The sequence below is a fragment of the Corvus kubaryi genome, unplaced genomic scaffold (genome assembly GCF_017639235.1).
Source record: "Corvus kubaryi isolate FWS band 111438036 unplaced genomic scaffold, C.kubaryi_AGA036_p1.0 37382, whole genome shotgun sequence".
Taxonomy (NCBI): Eukaryota; Metazoa; Chordata; class Aves; order Passeriformes; family Corvidae; genus Corvus; species Corvus kubaryi.
The window spans coordinates 183607-204545 of record NW_024581124.1 but is presented as its reverse complement, the minus strand read 5'-3'; the positions used below and the strand labels follow the sequence as shown (position 1 = coordinate 204545).

At 39.6% G+C, this 20939-nt stretch overlaps 1 protein-coding gene across 4 annotated transcripts in view; it reads right to left on the bottom strand.

Annotated features, from left to right (window-relative positions):
• PI4KA (phosphatidylinositol 4-kinase alpha) overlaps positions 1 to 20933 on the bottom strand; it is a 54614-nt gene extending 33681 nt beyond the window's left edge. The window contains exons 1-20 of one of the 4 annotated variants that reach the window (XM_042034674.1): positions 20843 to 20930; positions 19522 to 19690; positions 18701 to 18817; positions 17472 to 17565; positions 16707 to 16795; positions 16159 to 16231; positions 15571 to 15830; positions 14826 to 14892; positions 12753 to 12901; positions 12080 to 12145; positions 10977 to 11073; positions 10393 to 10584; positions 9573 to 9673; positions 8687 to 8816; positions 7816 to 7948; positions 7060 to 7155; positions 6200 to 6383; positions 5376 to 5479; positions 4298 to 4466; positions 2246 to 2296 (exon numbers count right to left, since the gene is read on the bottom strand). In XM_042034674.1, coding sequence (XP_041890608.1) covers positions 2246 to 2296; positions 4298 to 4466; positions 5376 to 5479; positions 6200 to 6383; positions 7060 to 7155; positions 7816 to 7948; positions 8687 to 8816; positions 9573 to 9673; positions 10393 to 10584; positions 10977 to 11073; positions 12080 to 12145; positions 12753 to 12901; positions 14826 to 14892; positions 15571 to 15830; positions 16159 to 16231; positions 16707 to 16795; positions 17472 to 17565; positions 18701 to 18799 — 2154 coding nt within the window. In that variant the 5' untranslated portion in view covers positions 18800 to 18817; positions 19522 to 19690; positions 20843 to 20930. Of the gene's footprint in view, positions 1 to 2245; positions 2297 to 4297; positions 4467 to 5375; positions 5480 to 6199; positions 6384 to 7059; positions 7156 to 7815; positions 7949 to 8686; positions 8817 to 9572; positions 9674 to 10392; positions 10585 to 10976; positions 11074 to 12079; positions 12146 to 12752; positions 12902 to 14825; positions 14893 to 15570; positions 15831 to 16158; positions 16232 to 16706; positions 16796 to 17471; positions 17566 to 18700; positions 18818 to 19521; positions 19691 to 20842 lie in introns of all 4 variants that reach the window. The other 3 variants (XM_042034675.1, XM_042034676.1, XM_042034677.1) reach the window with 3 other exon arrangements.
• Positions 20934 to 20939: the final 6 nt, after the last annotated feature.

The window sequence follows — 20939 nt, the reverse complement described above, 5'->3', positions numbered from 1 at the left end:
CTGTACCACACATTCAAATGTGAATGAACATACCCACCTCTGCACACCTTCATTTACCTCATACCTTTTAAGAAATATGCCTCATAATCCAGTGAGAGTATTTTTATCACTTTTTGCAGCACCAAATACTGTATCAATCTATATACATTATAAATTTGTCTTATCTAAGCAAAAATGCACGCATAACCTATAAACCAACAGTTATTTTAAGAACTATTTTTCTTAAGAAGGTGTTTTTCCAATATTAACTTGTTGATTTAATTTTGCTTTTATATACTGCTGTTTGTAATTTTGCATCTACTGCAATTATATGCTGCATACACACAGCTTTTTAACCTGTCAGCCAGTGAAATACTGGTATTAGATGATGAAATGATGAAGAGCTGATACTGAATAGGAAATGCAGATGTTTCCCCCAATTCCTGTCTTTTAAGTCCACTGCGGGATGGACAATTTTCAGTACTGAAGTGCACAACAGAAATTATTAACATTCATATACACACTTTATTGTTTTATCTGTATTCAAAAAGGAAAGCACATACAAAAAAGAAAAACATATGCAAAAGATTAAATATTCATGCCCTAGGTTTAAGTAGTTTATCAATGATTGAATGAGCTGGAGCATCTGCAATACGGGGTTTTGGGACTTAAGTAAAGACAATTATTCAAGGCAAAGAGGTCAAGCAGAAAAGCAAATCAGCTACTGCTGGAAACTCATGATCTTCATACATTGTGCAAGAAAGTCAAATATTTGCTTCAACAACCATAATGTAACCATTAACTCTTGCTTCAGATTCTGGCACTATCTGACTGCATTTAAAGGTCACATTGGTTAAGAAAAATGCAGTTATCCCCAGCTATTCAGAACAAATATATCATCAATAAAAACTTGAAACAGAAAAGTACTTCCACAACTTTTACATTAAGTCTCTAACAAGCACCAATCTTCTCTCAGTATGCAAGGAATGGTCCTGTTTTCACTCAAATCAGCATCACTGACAGGTGAAAAATGCCACCCACTAGAACATCTCTCACAATGCAGGACTAGCTGGCTCATGCAAAAACTGAGCAACTATTGAATAACAGTGATCCAAGACTTTTATAAACACATTTCTGTAAAGTTAGGAACTGGTCCTTGTGATCACTGCTGAATTTGGGGAGGGCTTATGTAGGAGACCACTGGAATAGACGGGAAGGAAAGGAACAGTCCTTTGATCTAGTGCTAATTTTAGACTCTTCTCTTTGACAAGCTTCAGTGAAGAGGTCTGTGGGGGCAGAGTATGAAATGAATGCTTTTTTCCTGCTTGTTAATGGATGTGCAGTATGAACAAGTTACAAGCAGGCATCCCTACTGCAAGCATGGGATACATTTTCCCCTTTTGTCCCACCAGCTGTGCAGGAAAAGTTCCACAGAACAATTCAGCTTCAAGAGGAAAAAAAGTAGTATGGAATCTTTTGTCCTTCAGGAAGTTTCTCTATGGATCTTTTAGACATGACTTTTTTTTTGTAAAAGCTACAGCAGTTAGGCAAATAGTCCTACCGACCTGGTAACACACCTTGGACGTATCAAATTTTCCGTTGGAGAGCTACATCTACAATTTTTTCCTGAATTAGCACTTCTACTTTGTTAAATGTTTTTTCTCCAGAAAAAAATGACATCCAAGACTGAACACAAATATGCTTCAGAATAAATGAGTCTGGCATGGACATCAGTGTCCTTGCACATTTCCTAAAATGCTTTCAGCCTGACAGTCAGTTCTCATTTCAGAAGACACAGGACACTTACCCCCTTCTTTATCAACATTTTTCTTTTTTTTTTTCCTTTTATGAAGCAGAATTCACTGTGCCACCAAACTAAGACTTATTTTTCACTGCTTCTATTAACTTTTGTTTCTTACTTCTCCTCAGGCCACAGATATGTGCTGTTTATTACACTGCATGCCAAACACTATTCAAAGTAATACTCCCTGCAGTATTATTTAGCTCAAGAATCACCTGAATTCATGGCTTGAAACAATCTAACCCCAAATCACAAAAGATTCTTTATTTTCAGAGATTTATCATTATTAAACAAATGTTTCCCCCCCTTAGAGCAAGGTGTATTATTTTACAGTATTACTACAGTTCTCCTGGATGGTAACCCTGCACTAGCTGTCAATCAAACCATTTTGCTTGAAATAGCACCAATGTTTGATTAATACAAGAAAAATTATTGTTTGCAACAACCCAACCACTGGATACTCACCACAGCAATGACAGGAATAAGCACACCCAGGTTCCCTGCACTACTGGAGGCCTGGAGAAGAAAAAGGAAATGATCAAAACATGTATAAAAGCATTTCTAAAGTACTTGCTATAAGACATATTTCAAGCATCAAACAATTACAACTCTGTGTCTTGCAAAGAGATGTGCACAAGATGGTCAAGAGAGCACCCACAAAATCCACAGGACTGAACACACCCTGGAATCCTTTAACAAAGCTTTTCAGGTTTTCCTCATGGACTATGGAAGGGATTTTTTCCGCTGTCAGCACACAGTCTGCAGATATTCAATAACTGCTAGAAAAATGGTAATTTTAAATGGGTGGCCACAAACAAGTGTCAAATGTTTACCAGAAGTTTCATTTTACTATCAAAATGAAGCCAAAAATAACAAGCCAGTAAAAAGACAGGATTTTCAAGAATTTATTTAAGCAGAAGGAGCAGCCTTTTCCATTGAAATATAAGAAGCATAAGGAAAATACATATTTCCTTGGACTTTTTAGGACTTTTTAAATTGCATGCTATACAAGTGTGTTTGCTCCGGCCAAGTAGAGTATTTAAGAACTAAAAACATTCACTGAGCACAGCACATCATTTCTCACCTTTTCTGATCAGGCAAACAGTGATGGCACAGACACCACACTGAGACATCTCCTCTCTAAAGTCTTTCCCAACCTCCCATATTCCTCCACACTGGATTTGGGAAAGAGGGAATGCTCCAGCTCCCTCCTTACAAGAGAGAGACTGCTGGCCCCACAGGGAAGAGGCAGGGAAGATGTGCTAACAGGATACAGCTTTGCATGAAGTGGAATAAACCAAAAGGAAGCAATTAAAAAAAGCAAAAACGAAGAAGGAAAGAAGAGAGCCATAGAGACACAAAGACAAATAGTCTTCAGATGAAACAATAATGGCACAACCCAACTCAAACAAACTCCAGTTATCTTTCCTGGAGAGTCAAGATAAAACAAAACAAAAGATGGGTCTTAAAATATTTTTGAAGGGAATAAAACAACAGCACACAAGACACTCTAAGGGGTAGGGACAACTGGAGAAAGTCACCATGGTATTTTTGTTAAATTCAGGACAATCCACCGCATGTGACTCACTGCTTCAGAGTCAGAGCAGAGATGCAAACTAACTGCAATAGCCAGAACTAGGCACCAACAGAACTACAGAAAACTTTTCTGTTCTGCTTTGTTACAAAAAATTAAATATCAGCCTCTTCATAATAATACATGGCACTGAGAGTGAAGAATATGGAATGACTTCCATTCCTGGGCACACTCAGGAGATATTCATGTCAACTACTAGGAATAGCAAAAGAAAAAAAAAAACCACCATGCTTTTATTTCTCCTCACAGAAATCACTTCTGAATGGCTGAAAATAGAACAAATAAATCACTGAACATTTCAATGGTTATCTCACTGAACATTTTAAAGGTTATCAAGCAAATTTTAGTGTGCTGAGAAGAAGAGACACAGGCAAACTAGGAAAGAAAAAACTGCTTTTGTTTGAGGAGTGCAGCACATGCAGTGTTCTACCCTCTATCTCTTGAAAATGAAGTAATCCCATCTTCAGAACACCTTTCATAACTTTTACTCTGCACTGAGTAGATGCTCTAGTGAGAACTGCTCTCAGTATCTTCACACTAAAGAAACACTGCCTCCTAGCTCAATCCATCTGAAATCTGTCATTTCTCCACTTGCAGAATTGCACAGCTTTAAGTCAGTGCAGCAGTTTGTCTCCCATACTGATTCCAAAGCATCCCGTGTTTCCCTTTGCAGCTCTGCCTCTGACACTCCAGTTCAGGCAGTCTCAGCTGAACTGCAGCTAGCCCCTGCTTTATCTGGGACACTCCACACGGATCAGTCAGGTGTCTGAAGGCATTCTAGACCTGCATTCACACTCCAGGAGCAGAACTCACTCTCAGGCTTAGCATGGCGTGGGTTTTCCCTACGTGTCTAAGGGTGTGTTTAGCAGTGCAACCCACGTAAAGCACAGCTGCACACAATTAAAAACCAGCACATATCTGACCTTCAGCGCTGGTCCTTTCTCACTTGCTCTCTCACTAGCTCTCTTTCCTTCCAGCCCAAGCTGAACAAACAGCTCCAGCAAGTTCATCAGCAGTTCATCCACAAGGTGCTCTTCCTGGATGTTGGCAGCAATGTTGGCCAGGGCGTTAATGACTGCTAAGGAACAGTGCCTGAGGAGAAAAAACACTTATGAACAAGCAATTCCTCAGGTTTTATATTTTCAGTGCTTTCTTCATAATATTGATAGTAACTCTTATAATAAAGCTGCTGACATATTTTCACCCAGGTTTTCTTCTTGCTGTTTTTATGAGCAGCACATCACTTTACTGACAATTGAAATGCAATTGGTATTTAAGTGAAAAACTATTTTTAAGTTGTGCCTTTGAGGATGTTCCATTTATGATGCTGTCATAGCCACAAGGAAAGTACTTTCCTGTGGCAGACAAAAAGCAGCCAAGGGCAGTGTTTCTGTTTTGGGAAAGCTCTTGAGCAGAAGAATCAGAACTCATATCAGTTGTTGAAGCTGAGATTGCATTGTTAAAAGATACTGACAGGAACAGTCCTCTCAGCTACTCCCACACTGCACTGAAAGGTATCCAGCCTACCCCAACTACCAACAGAGTCAGTAATAATCATCTAGCGGGGACAACAATGCATAACTTACGTACAAAGAATTATATTCTTAATGGTTTGCATTTAATCCCTAACAAGTACCAGGACCACAAAAAACGAAACAAACCACACTCTCAGATTTTCTGGGCTAAGAGATTAATTACTGCAATTACAGATAACATAAGTTATCAATGTCAATTATCTTTTACAAACACTGACTCCTTACAGAAGTAAAAGTTATCAATGCTACCTGTAGTGAGGAGCATTTTCAGGAACCTCTGCATATTGAAGTGCTATTATTTTTTAATTAATCTATTTCTTTTTAACATGAAAGAACAAAGAACAGTACAATTTACAACCTTCAAAGTTGTAAAAAATGCAAATTTCATAGTGGGAAAAACCCCAAAGCATCACAAAGGGTATTTGATATAGTTTTCATACATTTAAGGGACACAGCTAAGTGTTACCTGTATCCATGGTCCTTACAGTCTTTTGTGGCAGAGTAAACAACTGAGCTTGCTTTAACACTGATTTGCTGAAATAGATTCCACACCTCACCGTAAATGTATTGCTGCAAAAAACCAAAACCAAATCCCTAAGTAAATTCAATACAATCTCTCTAAAGAACAGCCCTGTAAATTCTAAGTTTTACCACGTTCTTCCAATAGGTGTGCAGCCACAGCCTGAGTAATGGTTTCAGCTTCCAAGAAACAAACAGTAAAAGTGCTTTTGTGAATGTTTTTAATTGAACAAATGTTACAAAATTTATTATGCTCTTTAACTCTGCCTTCCTGATGGAAACCATTTTTTCAGACTTCTGAGTTCTGGCAATTAATTACTTGTTCAGAGGCACAAATGACATTTGGAAAAGGTCAGTTAATCTTCGTATAACTGAAGACGACAATCTTCCACACTTTCAAATGTATGAACCTACAAGACTTTGAAAGTTAATTACTGATACAAAAAGAAAATACTCCCCACTTATTTGGGATAGAGCAAGTTTAAAAACCTAATAACTTTTGAAGACATTGAGTTTGGTGGGCTTTATAGTCTTCTTTTTAAAAAGACTTTTATTTTCTATGGGGAGTCATCTTCTTTACAGGGACAGCACTTTACATGTTATCACAGCTTTTGTTTTCTGATATCACAAAGACTGTACAAGTGTCTACCTGTGGTGAAGAAAAGGAAAGCTTTAAAAGCCTTCTGCAAATGCAGTTCCTAAAATACAACTCCATTTAACTAAAGGAAAGGGATCATGAACTGACATTCTCTTGGCCAATTCTTTCCTTACATTTCCAGTGATGACCAAGCAGCCGAGCTGATCAATGATGAGTACGTCAAGATGAGAAGGTGGCTGGCAAAACTTCTGCTGTAAGATCTGCAGGATGGGTTCCATCATTTTTGGGGTGTCCCTCAGTGCCACTGCAATGTGCCCTAGAGCACGAATTGTGTGGTCAGGAATCAAATGAGCTTCCCTGTTAAGAAAACAAAGAACCCCAATGTGACAAATGTAACTGTTCAACAGTTGTCAAGACCTCGGTCACATTTCATATAAGGAAGTAACAGCTCCTATACATCACTAACAGCTTTAATACTGCCACATTAGATGATATATTTGCACAAGTTGATTTTCAAAATAAAAAATTACCTCTCCCAAACTCATTATTGAAGAAATCCACACTAATCCATGAACAAACTGTTCTAAAAATAACAACAAAAAGAGGCAAAAATGATGGGCAAAATACTAAGACAGTCAGACCAGCTACTACAGAAGCCCCTCCATGAGACTTCTTGGTTGGTGAGTCTCTTAAGAGCAGAGCAAGTCAAATGCCACAAGTGACATGGTATGTCTAGACAAAAAAAAGACAGCTGAAGCCGAAAGAGAAACCATCACTCAGTTGAGGACTCAAAATTGGCTAATATTCACCAAAGATCTGTTGACTCAATCAGCTAAAACTGAATCCATACCTCTCAGTATGAAAACAGGGGCTCAGCTCTGCAAAGACTTGGCATGGGAAGATCTTGACCCAACACACAAGCTCATTAATCTCAGAGACATTCAATTCTAAAATAATGCCAGTACTTATATCTTAGAATAAGTCTCAGATTCACTGAGTGAAAGAAAAATTGGTTTGATGACTGACAACTTACTTATCACTCTCCTGAGAGATGTACAGACGGTTGGATAAACTGGCAAGAAAGGCCTCAACAATCACTGAATCTATAGTCAAGCCAGCTTTCAAGCACCTGGAGTAACAATGGACAGAAAAAACACAATGCATCAATAAAACATACCACTTTTAATTACTGTAAATGCATCTATATATAAGGGAAGCAGGTTTATACTGAAGAGTAAGAACTAATTGTCAAGGAACACTGCAGATACATTTTAAAAACTGAGCCGAGTTTCTACTTCTGCTTTCTCCAGAAACAATAAAGATGGGAATATGCAATAAGGTAAATTCGGAATCCACTACTTTGAAACTTTAATTCCTTGTCTCTAGTCACCAACTATTTGTCTTCCCTCTAGCTCTCTGTAGCTGTCTAAAAGGGAAGAATAACCACTGTGCACACAAGTGTGTGACAATCCTTCTGTTACAGGAGGCTCACTCAAGGTGATAATCCAAGCTCAAAACAAAAAAAAAAAAACCTACTGAGTATCTACAAAAACATTTACCTACTGAAAATGGTGACTAGCAGATGTGGGAAGCAAAACAATAAGACTGAATTACTATTTTACAATTAGGACATAAACAGAACCAAGAGATGCCTGAAGGAAAATGAAGTCATGACCAAACAAGGCACAAAGACTTCATGGCAGCACAGAGCAGCACCTTCTAAATGGGCACAGCACCTTTCTGCCAGGGAAACAGCACATGTTCAGCATGGTGCCAGTCCTCCTCTTACCTGCAGATGTTGTCTATGGCAATGTCACGCAGTTGCTCATACATGGATGGCTGACCTTTCTTGCCAGGCATTACATTTAGAGTGGACTCCGAATGCTCATTGGTGACACTAATCTTGATGTCATTCCCACCTACTAAGAACATGGGAGAACAGAAATCAACACCATGTGATGAGCTATACAAGCCATTACTGCCTTTGACTATTCCTAAATTATTCCTAAATTTAGTCAGTTACTACTTTACTGTACTGCTTTAGCATTACAATACTGCTTTTGCATCAGCAAGTGATTAGAATTAAACATTTTTCTTCTGGAAATCATAACTTGATATTAAGGTTTAAAAACAACAACAAAAATCTGCCAAATGTCAAGACAGCCACTGGCTGGAGCACAAGATGTGTATGGGGAGTTGGAGGTACGTGATCTAGTTCACTGTGGAGAAGAGGCAGCTTTGGACAGACCCAGTGGCTGCCTCCCAAAGTGCAAAGCAGGCTACAGGGCAGACAGAAGCAGCCTTTGTAGGAGAATTAGACACAACAGCCTCAGCTTGAAACAAGGGCAGTTCCAACTGGGTATGTGATTTCTTTTCCCTCCCTGTGAGGATAATTATGTGCTGGTTCTGGCTGCAGAGCCTCATTCAAGACAGAAGCACTCAGTGCAAGCACAAGAGACCCAGCAGTTCTACTGCTTACCCTTAGATACACCTCTACCAGAATTTCATTTGCTTTCCTCCTCTCCACCTCCAAAAAAAGAATTACTCAATTTCATCTCCATTTCCACCTGCAGCTGTATCACCACAAAATACCAAAAAGTATGAAAAAGCCACACAAGTTGAAAAACAATCACTCTGGAGCAGAGGCTTTTTTCCTTTACCTGTGTGATACTGGCTGTGGTATTTGTAAAGTTTCACAAGCACTGGGGAAGGTATCACAAGAAAGTCTCTCAATGATGGATTGACAGAGTGAACCACAACAGGGAACCTCTCACACAAACGACCTAGACCCTAAAAAGGAAAAAAAAACCAAAACAAGACAAACCCAACAAAACATAGCTTTAGAATAAAACAGCACTATTTTTATTTCAGCTGCAAGCTTGCAACTTGAGCTCAATACAAAAAAACAGAAAAAAACCCAAATCCTACATAGTTTTGAGAGATTCAATTTTTAGCAGAAGATTTAGACATTTTAAGCCTCTAACTGTTCTAGGTTATTCTAGAGTGTGTCATATACCAGTCAAGCCTGGCTGCTCTCTTCCTCGGTGTTTTCACAGGAGTTACATGAAAGGAACTGTACTCTCCAAAAACAAAATTACTGTACAAGTTCCAACATTTGAAGGAACCTGACAACTTACTACTTATGTGGTGTAAAAAAACAAATTTGTACAACTATGGGTAAGTGCCCAATAAGAAGACATAAAAATTAGAATAACCAAGGCTTTCTTAGTCTAAAACCTCAGTGACCTGCCAGTCCCAATATTTTAACTATTTGTGTAATGGACTAAGGAGCTAAATAGTTCAGAAATTAAATACTGGTTAAAAAGCCCTCATAGATATTATTCTTCAAGAAGTAGTTGAGTTAAGAAAATTCTAAAAGCAGTTGTTTTCACACCACATCTCTGAAATGCAAATGTAGAAGACAGTGATGAAAGTAATAAAAATAGCAGGTAAAGTGTTCTAGCAGCCCGTAGAACTCCCCAAACTCTCACTCACTGATACGGTGAGTAATTACAGTAATTAATGACAAATACTGTGAAGACAGACCTGCAAGCAGCAAATTAGCAGTGGCAAGTGAGCAATTATGACTTTGCTTGAGGTTTTTGACTGCAGCTTCTCTGATAACTTGATGCACAGGTTTTCTGCACCTTAAATTAAAAAATCCAACAGAAAAATTTATCTTAGATTTGTTATTAGGCCACACACAACTCAGTGCTTACTGGAATTTCTAAAAAAACGGAGAGAATTTATAAGCATCAATCTTGTAGTATAAGACTTAGTGCTGTTTCTGCAAAAACAGTTTTAGAAACTTAGTAGCTGCACCAAACAGCTCAGTCAAACACTGACTGAAAGAATGACAGTACTTAAAGCTGATTTTGAGCATACTTCATACTGAACAGAAATCAAATATTGCAATGTCCAAAGGAAAAAAATCCTTCACATATTCACTGGATGTAAGATTTATAACAGAAAGAAAATAGAGGAAAAGTGAGAAAGAGCTTCCCAATCTTGCTAGCAATGGAGAAAAAGTGTTTTCTTTAGAAGAACCACTGAGAAATATTTAAGACATTAAGAGCAATATATAAAACAGAAACTAGAAAATAAATAGCTGTATGCAATTCAGCATTTATAGCATCCCCTTGAGAGAAGTAATAGGAAGTTTCTGTCTCCATTTCTATAAAGAAATGTCTAACTACCCAGCCAACTAATCTGACAACCTTTTGATGGAAATTTTACTCTAGTATTCTAAAAGCAGAAAGTATTCTGCTGAAATTTAATATTTCTCTGAGCACCATCTACTCTGTAAGTATTTCTACAACTTAGAACACAACAGACAGACACTGCAGAGACCAAAGAGCATTTTTACTTTGCTCATCTTTCACAGCCCACACCATGAGATCCACGCAGGCAGCATTGGCCTGACAGCGCAGTTTTAAAGGGCTCAGTTCATTGTGCAGTCGATCCACATCGTGGAGGATTTTCTGAAGTTCTGACTGGCTGCTGTTGAATTGCTCCAGCACAAAATCATGGACTTCCTTCACAAATGAGTTGGGAAGGTCTAAAGAAAGAAAAGGAAGCAACATTATTCTGGAAAGATGGAAGTCAGTGTATCAGAATAACAGCATATATAAAATTCATTGCTACATTATAGATGATATTATTTAATCAAGTTTATGTCCTGTCTAAAAGATAAACTTCATAACAAAGTCCACCAGCAAACAGACAATTCAAATGCCATCTATTAATCCTTTTAATGGCGCTCATAATATTTTTTTCTTACTTTCATAGCACCTTTTAATATGGAAACATTTCAGAATACAAATTTAATACCGTAAGTAGAGTTCCCAAGAAGTGCAAACCCAGTGTTCAAGCACTCAATACAAAGCAGATGATGGTTTGTAATCCTAAACATAATGAAGGATAAATTTTAAAAAATGACAAGTACTATACCTTTCATATAGTATAGTGTGTCTCTCAGCATTTTAAACTGAGCAAGGTAAAGAGGGTCACTGAAAGCCTTGTAATAGAGATCTGTACTAGTACCAGTCTGAAAGAGAAAAGAAGCAATCTGCTAGATTCAAAACAAAGTATTCTCCATTATATCAATAAATAAATCTCACTCCACCTCTACAATGTAAACAAGCCTTTAAAACAGGTACAAGAAGAAACCTCAGCTTTTCCCCCTTTACTTTTAACAAAAGAAAAAGTATAGCTATTCAGTGCATTAAACAAGATTCAGTCCGTTTGATTTGAAGAGCACGTCTGTTTCTCTAACAATGGGGCTAAAAACAAAAAAGGGGAAAAAAGGGGGGGATTCCAAGCTCTCATTTTACTGAGATAGCAGAAAGAGAGGCTGAAGCTGTCTCCACTCAGACCTACATTTCGAATGCGGCAGTGCTCTATGGGAGGCTGAGAGCAGAGCAGAGTCATTTCTGCACACATTTCAGCACATGCCCCTTTCACCAGAGCTTTATGCCCTGAGGAAATGAGGCAAACTCCATAAAATGTGGTGGAGGCTGTGACAGAACTGCACCCAGGGGAGGGGAGAACAAGAAACAAGTCCTTGTTCTGAAACGAAGACTCACAGACCTAAAGAACCAAGTCTGCCACCTCTGCAAGTAAAAGTTCATGAACTGCAACACTGACAAACTCAGTAATGGCACCTTGAAGAGCAGCACTGATTTCCAAGCCACAAAGTGAAAACAACCAATGCATTTCATATATGTGAAAAAAAGTTACTGCAATATGCAAGAACAACCTTAGTCTACAGTAAACCAGTTTGGGGCAACCAATGCTGTAATTTATTAGGACAACAGAGCTAATGCAGGAAAAGAACTATTTCCTCCAACGTTAGTGAAAAGTGTCACCTCCCTTCACCATTTTTACACAGTCCAAGGCTAGATTTAAACCACTGAAAGAACTGGTCAAAAAAGGAAATTAGTATCATTTTGCAAAGCAAAGGCATACCTTACATAGGTAAAATACTAATTTTGCAAGTAATAAAGCAAAAAATGAAGCATTAAAGTAATTAACGGAGGAAGGTAAAAACATACCTCTGTAACTTCAGCTATAACTGCATCTAAGGTCTTCAGAAGAGAATCCTCAACGATCTGCTTTACCTATGGAGGAAAAAAAATCAAACTAAAACAGCATGTTTCCTGTTAGTTTCCTGTAGTGCTTCCTAGAGTTAGTGACTCTAGATAGGAGGAGAGTATCATTTAATACAATTTTGCATATGCACAGAAAACACAAGTCACTTCACTACAATGCATCAGATGAAATTAAGGCTGCAATAGGAACATTTGAGCCTCTCTGCTGTTCCAGAATAGCTGATGCCAGAAGCGGACAGAGCCTGCAGCTTCTGTCACTTGTGTGAATTCCCAGCAAACAAACCCTTCAGGACGAGTCTCACTCTAACAGCAAAACCCAATCTTCTATTTCAGCAACTAGCATTATGCAGGTTACACCAGAACAAGTGGTCTGCAAGACTCAAGCAGGAAGCAGTTGACATAAGCTTACTTAATTTTCCAAATTCTGCCCGGTTTATATGAGAGCTTTTCAGGAATGCTATTGAAGCGTGACATTAAATGCCATAAAAATAACATTACACAAAGCTTGAGAGACAAAGGCTGTCGTTTTACTTGCAATTCTAAAAGCTTAAATTTAAACTGCATCTATTTCTAGAACACAGTGTCACTGCAGTCTACATAAGGAGCCATCACGTACCATGTTCAACAGCTGTCGGAGCATCTCCAGTGGGATGTTAAACTCTTTATTGTTAATACCATTGAAGAGAGGAGAAACTGAAAAGCTGGAGCTGATTGTGGAGAAGTAATAATCAGGATCCAGTGCACTCCCATCAGGAAGATATGAACCTGATCAGAAAAAAATAATGGAAATAAAAGTTTGAGGAGACAAAGGATATTAATTTTCTTTAATGGAAACATTTAGCCACTACAAAAGAGTTCTTTCCAACACAGTCTAACTTGACAGAGGTGCATTTGAGCTCAGCTGCTGGTAAATCAAGAGAGAAAACTATGATACAATTGTCATTAGAAGTTTACTATCACAACAGAGAATTCATTACAATAACGCGTGTGCAGGTCAGAGATACTTCTGACAAATCTTTCCACACTACTGATGTGCATCTACCTGAAAACATTTGCAAATGCCCTTTAGATCAGAAGCACAGAAATGCAAAGAGGTTAAGGTTAAGTCAAAACTATCTTGCAAGGTTTTCCCCTCTATTAGATGAAATGAACACATGGCACAGTGTTCATCTTAGAATAGGCACCAATTCACCACTGCAATTTGAAAGCAAAGAGAATCAAATTATTTTTCAGATTGAAATACTCTATTAAGCAAACAACTTGCTCAGCAAACTGCTCTTGGCTCTGTTTCCTCTTGAGAAATTACATCTCATGCCTTTCTGAAGTGCTCAGCTGGCTGTGCTAGAGTAATGTTCTTGTGATTAACAGGCTTTCAAGCAAGACTATTTATTGACAACAAAAAAGAAAGTCCTTGGTTCTTTTTTTTAAGCTGTTAGCCTTGGCCAGAATAAAACCAAGGTCACTACTCATCTTCAGAAGGCAAGACTATCACAACCTATATCAACAGAAGTAATACAAGGACTGACTGTATCCAAAATATTTGGTAGAAGTTAGTACTGAAAATAAAATCCTGACTGGAATAATCATAACTCTACCAACAGAAAGACAACTAAAATAATTCCAAAATATAATTTCAAAAATTTTACAAAGTTCTCCACTATTCACCTACAGATTTAAGATTATTTCTGTTCTACTACAGCATCTCTCTAACCTGCAGCCTTGGCTTTTGTTTATTTTTTTAATTCAAACCACTGAAGAACCACAACATTGGTTCCACACGGTAAACAGAAGATAAACAGGTGTGTTCCTACTTGGCAATTTAAGAATTACCCTGCAATCCTATTATATGACTGAGAAAGAGATGCCTCCAGAAATAACAATGTGAAGGAAAAAGAAAAGCAATGTGGAAGAAATTAATTTAAGCCAGGGTTTGAAAGAGGAGAATGGCCCAGGAACAGAGCAGGTTCAAACTGTTAAAAACCTCAAAGGGCCAAACAAAACCAGAGACACCAAAACAGCTCAGATGCAGAGCTAGTCCTCCACATGATTCATGAAGGAGAGCTTATTTCTAAGCCCTGCTTTGACTTAGAACTCACAGCTGGAGCTCTACCACAACTCAGTGGTTAAGAGTTTGTATGTTAATTCATGAAACTTTCTCACGTTTTGGCCTTTTATGATACAGTAATTAATTAGTGAAAAACCCCAGTGTCTCCTTTAGTATTTCTTGTGTCAGCAAATTACTGGGTCTTACACAATGACCCACATCACACTTACTCCAAATGGAGCAGTTGTTTTGGACTTATACAATGTGCCACAAGCCTCAAAATTCCAGACCCTAGACCTACAATGTAGCTGTCCACTGAAGCACAATATTAACACTTGTTCCTCAAAGTTACTCAGCCTAATCTCCTGAAATATTTTTGGCCTAGCTGAATTAAGCTCTCCAGTACCAGGCACTGCCTAGCAGGAAGGGAATCAAGAAACAAGTGAAAAATTAGTGGTGTTAATAATTACTTCCTACTGTCTTTAAACCACAATTTTTTAAAAAACCCTACCTGGCATGTGCCACTGAATTCCTATAAGAATTCTAAAGGGCAGAGAAAGGGGTCAAAAGGTTTTTTGTTTTCAATTTTCTATAAATAGCAACAAAACCCCTAAATCACAGACTGTTCCTTGCAAGGTAATCTACCTTCAAAGTAATGAATTGCAGATCCTCCAGGAGAGCTGGGAGGGGGAATCCCACGTTCAGGACTAACCTGAAACATTGCACAAAAGCCGTATTTTAGAAAATATTTATAAAACATTTTAAAACCTGTCAGGGAATAGTTTGTACACTTTAAAATGAAACACAGCTTCAAGCAAAACTAACAGGAACTACATATTGCTGGGTCTAACAGCTCAATTCCAGCCAAAAATGGGAAGTTAAAAAATGCCAGTTCAGTGCTTTTGACTAAAGGGAAGAGATCAGAATGATGACTCCTCTGCTGTATGAAACTATGCCAATAACAATCTGTAGCTTCAAACCCAGCATCTGAATCCAGTCTTCCCCCAAGACAATGAACATCCACAGCTCCTGGTGAAACCAGGAAGAGCTCCTGTATCCTCTTATGAAAACTTCAGCCACTAGGTGCCAGCTTCCCAATTTTACAGATACACATTACAATGGTTTTTAATAACACACGGAATGGGATTTGCCAAATGTTCCATGTGAAGACTTCTAGTACAGTTGCTACTTTAACTGTCACTGATTGTTCTGTAATTCAGAAAACACAAAACTATTTTGAAGCTCAGCTGTGGAACCAAAATAAAGATATTTGTATTTGGTCAAACAATGTATTAAGAAACTCTCTGCATATCCAGGCTTAAGTGTTAACTCCACTGAGACCAACAAATCATCTCAGCACTGACTCCAACACAGAGCAAGTCATACAAACCTGTGTGATGCTGGACACACTGCTAGCCTTTCTCTTTAGTGTTCCTTCCTGGCAAACAGTGAGCAGAGAACTGGGAAGAATTGATCTGAAATCATTAAAGGATCGCCGGCGAATTCCTTCAAGCTCTTCTGGAACTCTCAGGGAATGTGGGGGAATTTTAGGAAAAAGCTTTGAAAGGAGAGCCTCCTCTGAATTGCTATAGCGACCAAAAGCTCGAGAAATTCCTAGCAGGCAGGGCACAGCATACTTGCATAAATATTCTGGAAAAGAAAACCACATGTAACAGCACATTAACAGTAACTTAGAACTTCCTCTTCATGGTTTTGCTACCACTTCACTGAACTGTTTCGGCCTAAACTGCTTTACAACAACTGATTTGTACAAGCAGAGGAAAAACCATGAAAGTATCACAAATTACTATACTTCTGCTTCTCTATTTACCAGTCAGCAACAAATAGAATAGAGAAGTGCTAAGGGGAGCTGAAAGACAAAACTCATTTTTCAGGACTGATCCTGGTAACCAGCAAACAAACACAAGAGAAGTTCAGAGGACAGGAGATACAAATACAGTAACTATTTTATCACTACCTTTATCGTGCATTTGCGGCGTCTGGCACATTCCCAACAGGAACTGCATTACTTGTAGAACAGCATCCAAAATCTAAAGTCATCAAGACAGACATACAAAAATATCTTTTGGTAAAGGGATATCATTATCTTACACCAGATCATTAGAACAAATGAAACTTGTAAACATTAATGTAAGCACCTCTGTGAAGGTTTCTTGATGCTGTGTGACTAAATTACATTGCCCTCACTCAGGTTACAGAGCTTCTCTTGTAAAGTCTGCAATGAGCTGCAAGTACTATACAGTGAAACTGCAGCACTCCCAACCTCAGTATCAAAACTGGAATTCTAAAACTCTGGGCTCAGCAAATGACACCCAAAAGTAACTGCAGACCTATGAATTTCCTCTAGATACTTGACTATTAACACAAGCAAATTAATGCATCAGTGCACATGCTAAAGCAATCAGCCCCTTGCTGACAGGGAGCAGCTAAGCTCCTCTCCAGATATTAGTCAGGATTGCAGCATTGGAGGACTGGGTAATACAACAGCACAAACTCAAACTCCACCTGCTCTCTGAGAGATGCATCCCTGTAAGCCACGTCAGACAACAACGTCACCAAGCAGAAGCTGAAGTTTTCTGCCACTGGAAGCAAACCTGCAAAGTAATGGAGAGAAAATCAGCCACTTAAGCCTTGTTAGAGAGAACCAACATAGAAAGAGCAAATTATAATAAAGCAAGAAGACATAAGTGACTCCCATGTCTTAAAGTTCTGAGACTGACTGTAAACAAAAATAGTATTACATAAAAAATTTAGAAGCACTCTAAACATCATCATTTCAGCATAAATGTTTAAAGAAAAATAAGAATAATTAAAAACTTTCCCAGGCTTTCAACTAATTGCAAATAAACTTTAATTATATAATACTATATAAAAGTATTCTTATATTAATTTTAAGAGGCATTAAGGGAGCAAAAAATGAAGTGGTTTAAACAGCAACTAAGCATCAGAGCTAAAAGTAGAGCATATAAATCTCATGTTCCACTTCTCTAACTACTACACAATCTTCTCCAGTTTAGTAACAAAATATATTGAACACGGAACTATTTGTAAAGTGCAATTCATCAAAAAGCAGCCAAGCAGGAAAACAGGGATCTATTCAACTACCTTTGGCTTCTAAAGAAAATCAATACTAAAGGCTGTCAAGCCAGGAGCTAAGTAAGAACCTAACAGGACCTCTCCGCTCCCCTTGAACCATGTCCCAAACAACCTTTGCTATTTCTATTTCCTGGCTGGCGTTCCATGAGAAAGATCAAAAAACCCAAACATCACCTCTGCCTTTCCGTGCATTGCTTTCTTCTATCCACTGAACTTTGGGAAGACCCTTCAGGAGCCGGAGAAGGTAAGGAACCACATTATCCTTGTGCTAAAGGAGAAAAGATTCTATTCAAAATGGAGAAGAAAAGCTGAACCATATAATCTCAAGATATTTTAGAGATATGGTAAAGTTACATTAGCACACACAGAACTTGTTTCTAATGATTACTCCGCAGGCTTCTTGACTACTGCAAAACGGATTTCAAAACAAGCAAATGAAAGTAACCCAATTCAGTCCCTTAAATCCAAGCCCTTCATTCTAGACAACAGTTCATTCTCTGTAAAAGCTGGAGAAAAGAGTTCCAGAACAGTACCTAACCCCAGACAATTTATTAATTGACAGCAAGCTCCCAAAATAATTTTAAGACAGCTAGAAATTCAGAGTGCCAGTGCCAATTCAGTACATGTGATGCATCCCACAGCCTTATGCAAGTCACTTAGCACATCCGTGTAACACTTCAGCTCCCTCACCTGCAAATCAAAGCCCAGCACAGCTGCCTTATAACAAACCTCAAACACAAAAAGAAAAAAGAACAAGGTACCTAATATCCATGCAAGCTGTACCATAGCACATGGATACTAAACAGGAGGCAATTCAGGCCTGATGCAAACCTTAACAATGTGAAAGAATTTAAAGTGAGGTCTAATAGCATTGGACCTGGGACTGTGTCCATGCTTCCTCTCCCCTGCACAGAACAATACCAGGCCCAGCAGTCAAAGGGAAGAGAACCAGCTTGTCCTGGCCCTGCTGGCAGACACAGAAGGGATGCTTGTGTACAATGCAGCCTGTGTGCCCTGTCTGTTTATCCTGGCATGAAAGGGCCTATTGCAGACCTGGCCTTCAGGAGTGCACCGGAGCATCCCTGTCAGTCAGGAGCATGTGGGGAAGAACATGCAAAGACACATCTGGCTTAAGCAAATCCTCCTGAATATTCTTTCCTTTCTCTGCTTAAGCCATGATGACCAGAAAACACAGCAGCAGTTTGGCTGTGGCAGTGCCATGGCTACAGCCTATCACACTTATCAGTATTTCCTTGCTCTCCTGACTGCATCCATCCTTTATCTCTGATCTTTTCATCTAATTTCATAAAGAGCAAATACCAACTTTTCATTCATTGAACAACTAAACTTGAATTAATCCAAGATCTTTGAAGGCAAATAGGTAGCCTAAGTGCAAAAAATACCTGAAGGTCAGATTCAATTAGGAAGATTCCTAAAGCAATAACTGCATCCCTGCGACGCTCATCCAACTGGAAAATCCCGTGGAAATCCACTGGACACATACAGAGCAGCTTTTGTACCTGAAAAACAGCAGAGGGAAAGAACAGTGGAACAAGATTGAAAACCAAATTGAAGCTTGTTTGAAGTGCACAGTGGTCTCTCCATCTTCTGGAAGACATTTGGCCACATTACCCTCCTTTAGTCCTCAATCTTATTGAGAACATCCAAGGGCAAGGAAAGAGTGAAGAATCACAGAAACCAGAAAAAGAAAAATCTCAGGTAGATGTCAAACATTTTTACTATAACAGGGGTCGATTTAAAGGTTCTCTTCAACACTTGATCAAAATGTTGAAGTACGATAAAGCCTTCATTCCACTACTTCACTGTGCAGGAAACCTGCAGCAGGCACTTTTATTAAATTTACTCAATTCCTGTAAACAAAAAATAGGCAGATGGAGCTTCAGTTACAGCTGCACCAATGCCTTCTACATATACAGCACTGAACAATTATCTGCTATCAACCTGTGTATGACTTTCGCTCAAACCCTTTCAACATAACAGATTAAGTTTTCAGGACTATTATTTTCTGACTACGTACCTATTACTTCACTCCATACTTAACAAACACACGTTTAAAGAATACATCACACCTCCCAAATACTTCATTCTTCTAGAAAACTGTTACTAAATGGAAAATGTAACAAGCATGTTGTCTTCTTATACATTTCCTTGAAGTTAATAAACACTATCTAAAAAGGGCCTTCATAATAAATGTTTGACTCACCTATGTTTGAATGCCAAGTCACTTCCTATTTAGAGAACTCTCTGAACACCCCACCTTGAAATTTCTAAAGCAAGAAGCAACTTCCCTAGAAGATTAGAAGAATTGACTGGATGCTCAGTGGAATTCAAGATTCTGGTCCTTCAACTGCCAGACCTCCTAATTACAAGACCTGTAACACAACACAGATAATCCTCTTGCGCCACATAAAATACAGTAGAGGAAATATGAACTTTGGAAAATGACTGATGATATCTGTATTCCACATCAGGGTACATTTGCAATAACATGACTGAGCAACTTTAGCTAGATATGAACTATCATTGAACTCCTGCTGTATTCTATCAAATTAAAAAAAAAAAAAAAAATCCCGGATATTTGTGAACCAACAGCAGGGCTTAGAAAAATTATTCACCGTTGATTGCCACACCAGTGGTACATTTCAGAACAAGAAGTAAGGAAAGAACACTACAACAGCTGGCCCAGAACAAGCCCTATAGCTTTCACCAACACAGAGCGGTGCTTTTCAGCTATTCAGTCACTATTATTGCCTGATGCAATTCGGACACGCTATCACTTCGTCCCCAGTCCCAGCACACCAGGCTGTCCTCCCTGCCCCGGGCAGCGGGGCAGCCCTCGGGGGCACTGCCCAGGCACGGATCCCCGGGAGTTCTCCCTTCAGCAGAGCTTTATCTCACCCACATTTTACCCGTCACTGATTACGTCGCCTAGATTTAACCAGATACGTGAGGAAAGCAACCAGCCCTAATCAGGTTGAGACTAACTACTCCCACAAAACCATATTCCACAGACTTGGGGAACACGCAGTAAGATCCAGTTCCTTGCTCCGAGAGTGCGCTGCTGACCCGACTTTTTGGGTCAAGCCGGCCCACACGAGCATCCCTGAGGCCTAACTGCCCCGAACGCAGAGAAGGACGAAGCTGGGGGGGGGCAGAACCCGCTCAGAGCCCACAGACAGCCCCACCCGGGCAGAGCCGCGTCCCTCGAGACATCTCCCGGCCCGCGGGCACGCCCGCTGCCCCTGACCTGCTTCCCGCGGGCGACACGGGTCCCTACGCGTGACAGTGCCAAGGGGGCGACCAGACACCCCACACATAGCACAAAAAACAGTGACAGAAGGGGCCACACACGGCGCCGACCGGGTTTCTCGTGTGTCCTGTGCACACAGGGGCCACCCCCCCCCGCGGCACAGCCCCCCCGCCACACGCGGCTTCCACGCGTGACAACCCCGCAGTCCGCACACACGCAGCGCCCCACACGCAGCCCCCACCCGTGACGGCCGCTCCCCACAGACGCCCCTCACCTTCTCCAGAGGCGCAGGATTCTGCACCGCCAGCGACCGCGCCAGCGACAGCACCGTGTTGAAGTAGAAGCCGCGAGCGGTGGCCGCGCTACTCCCG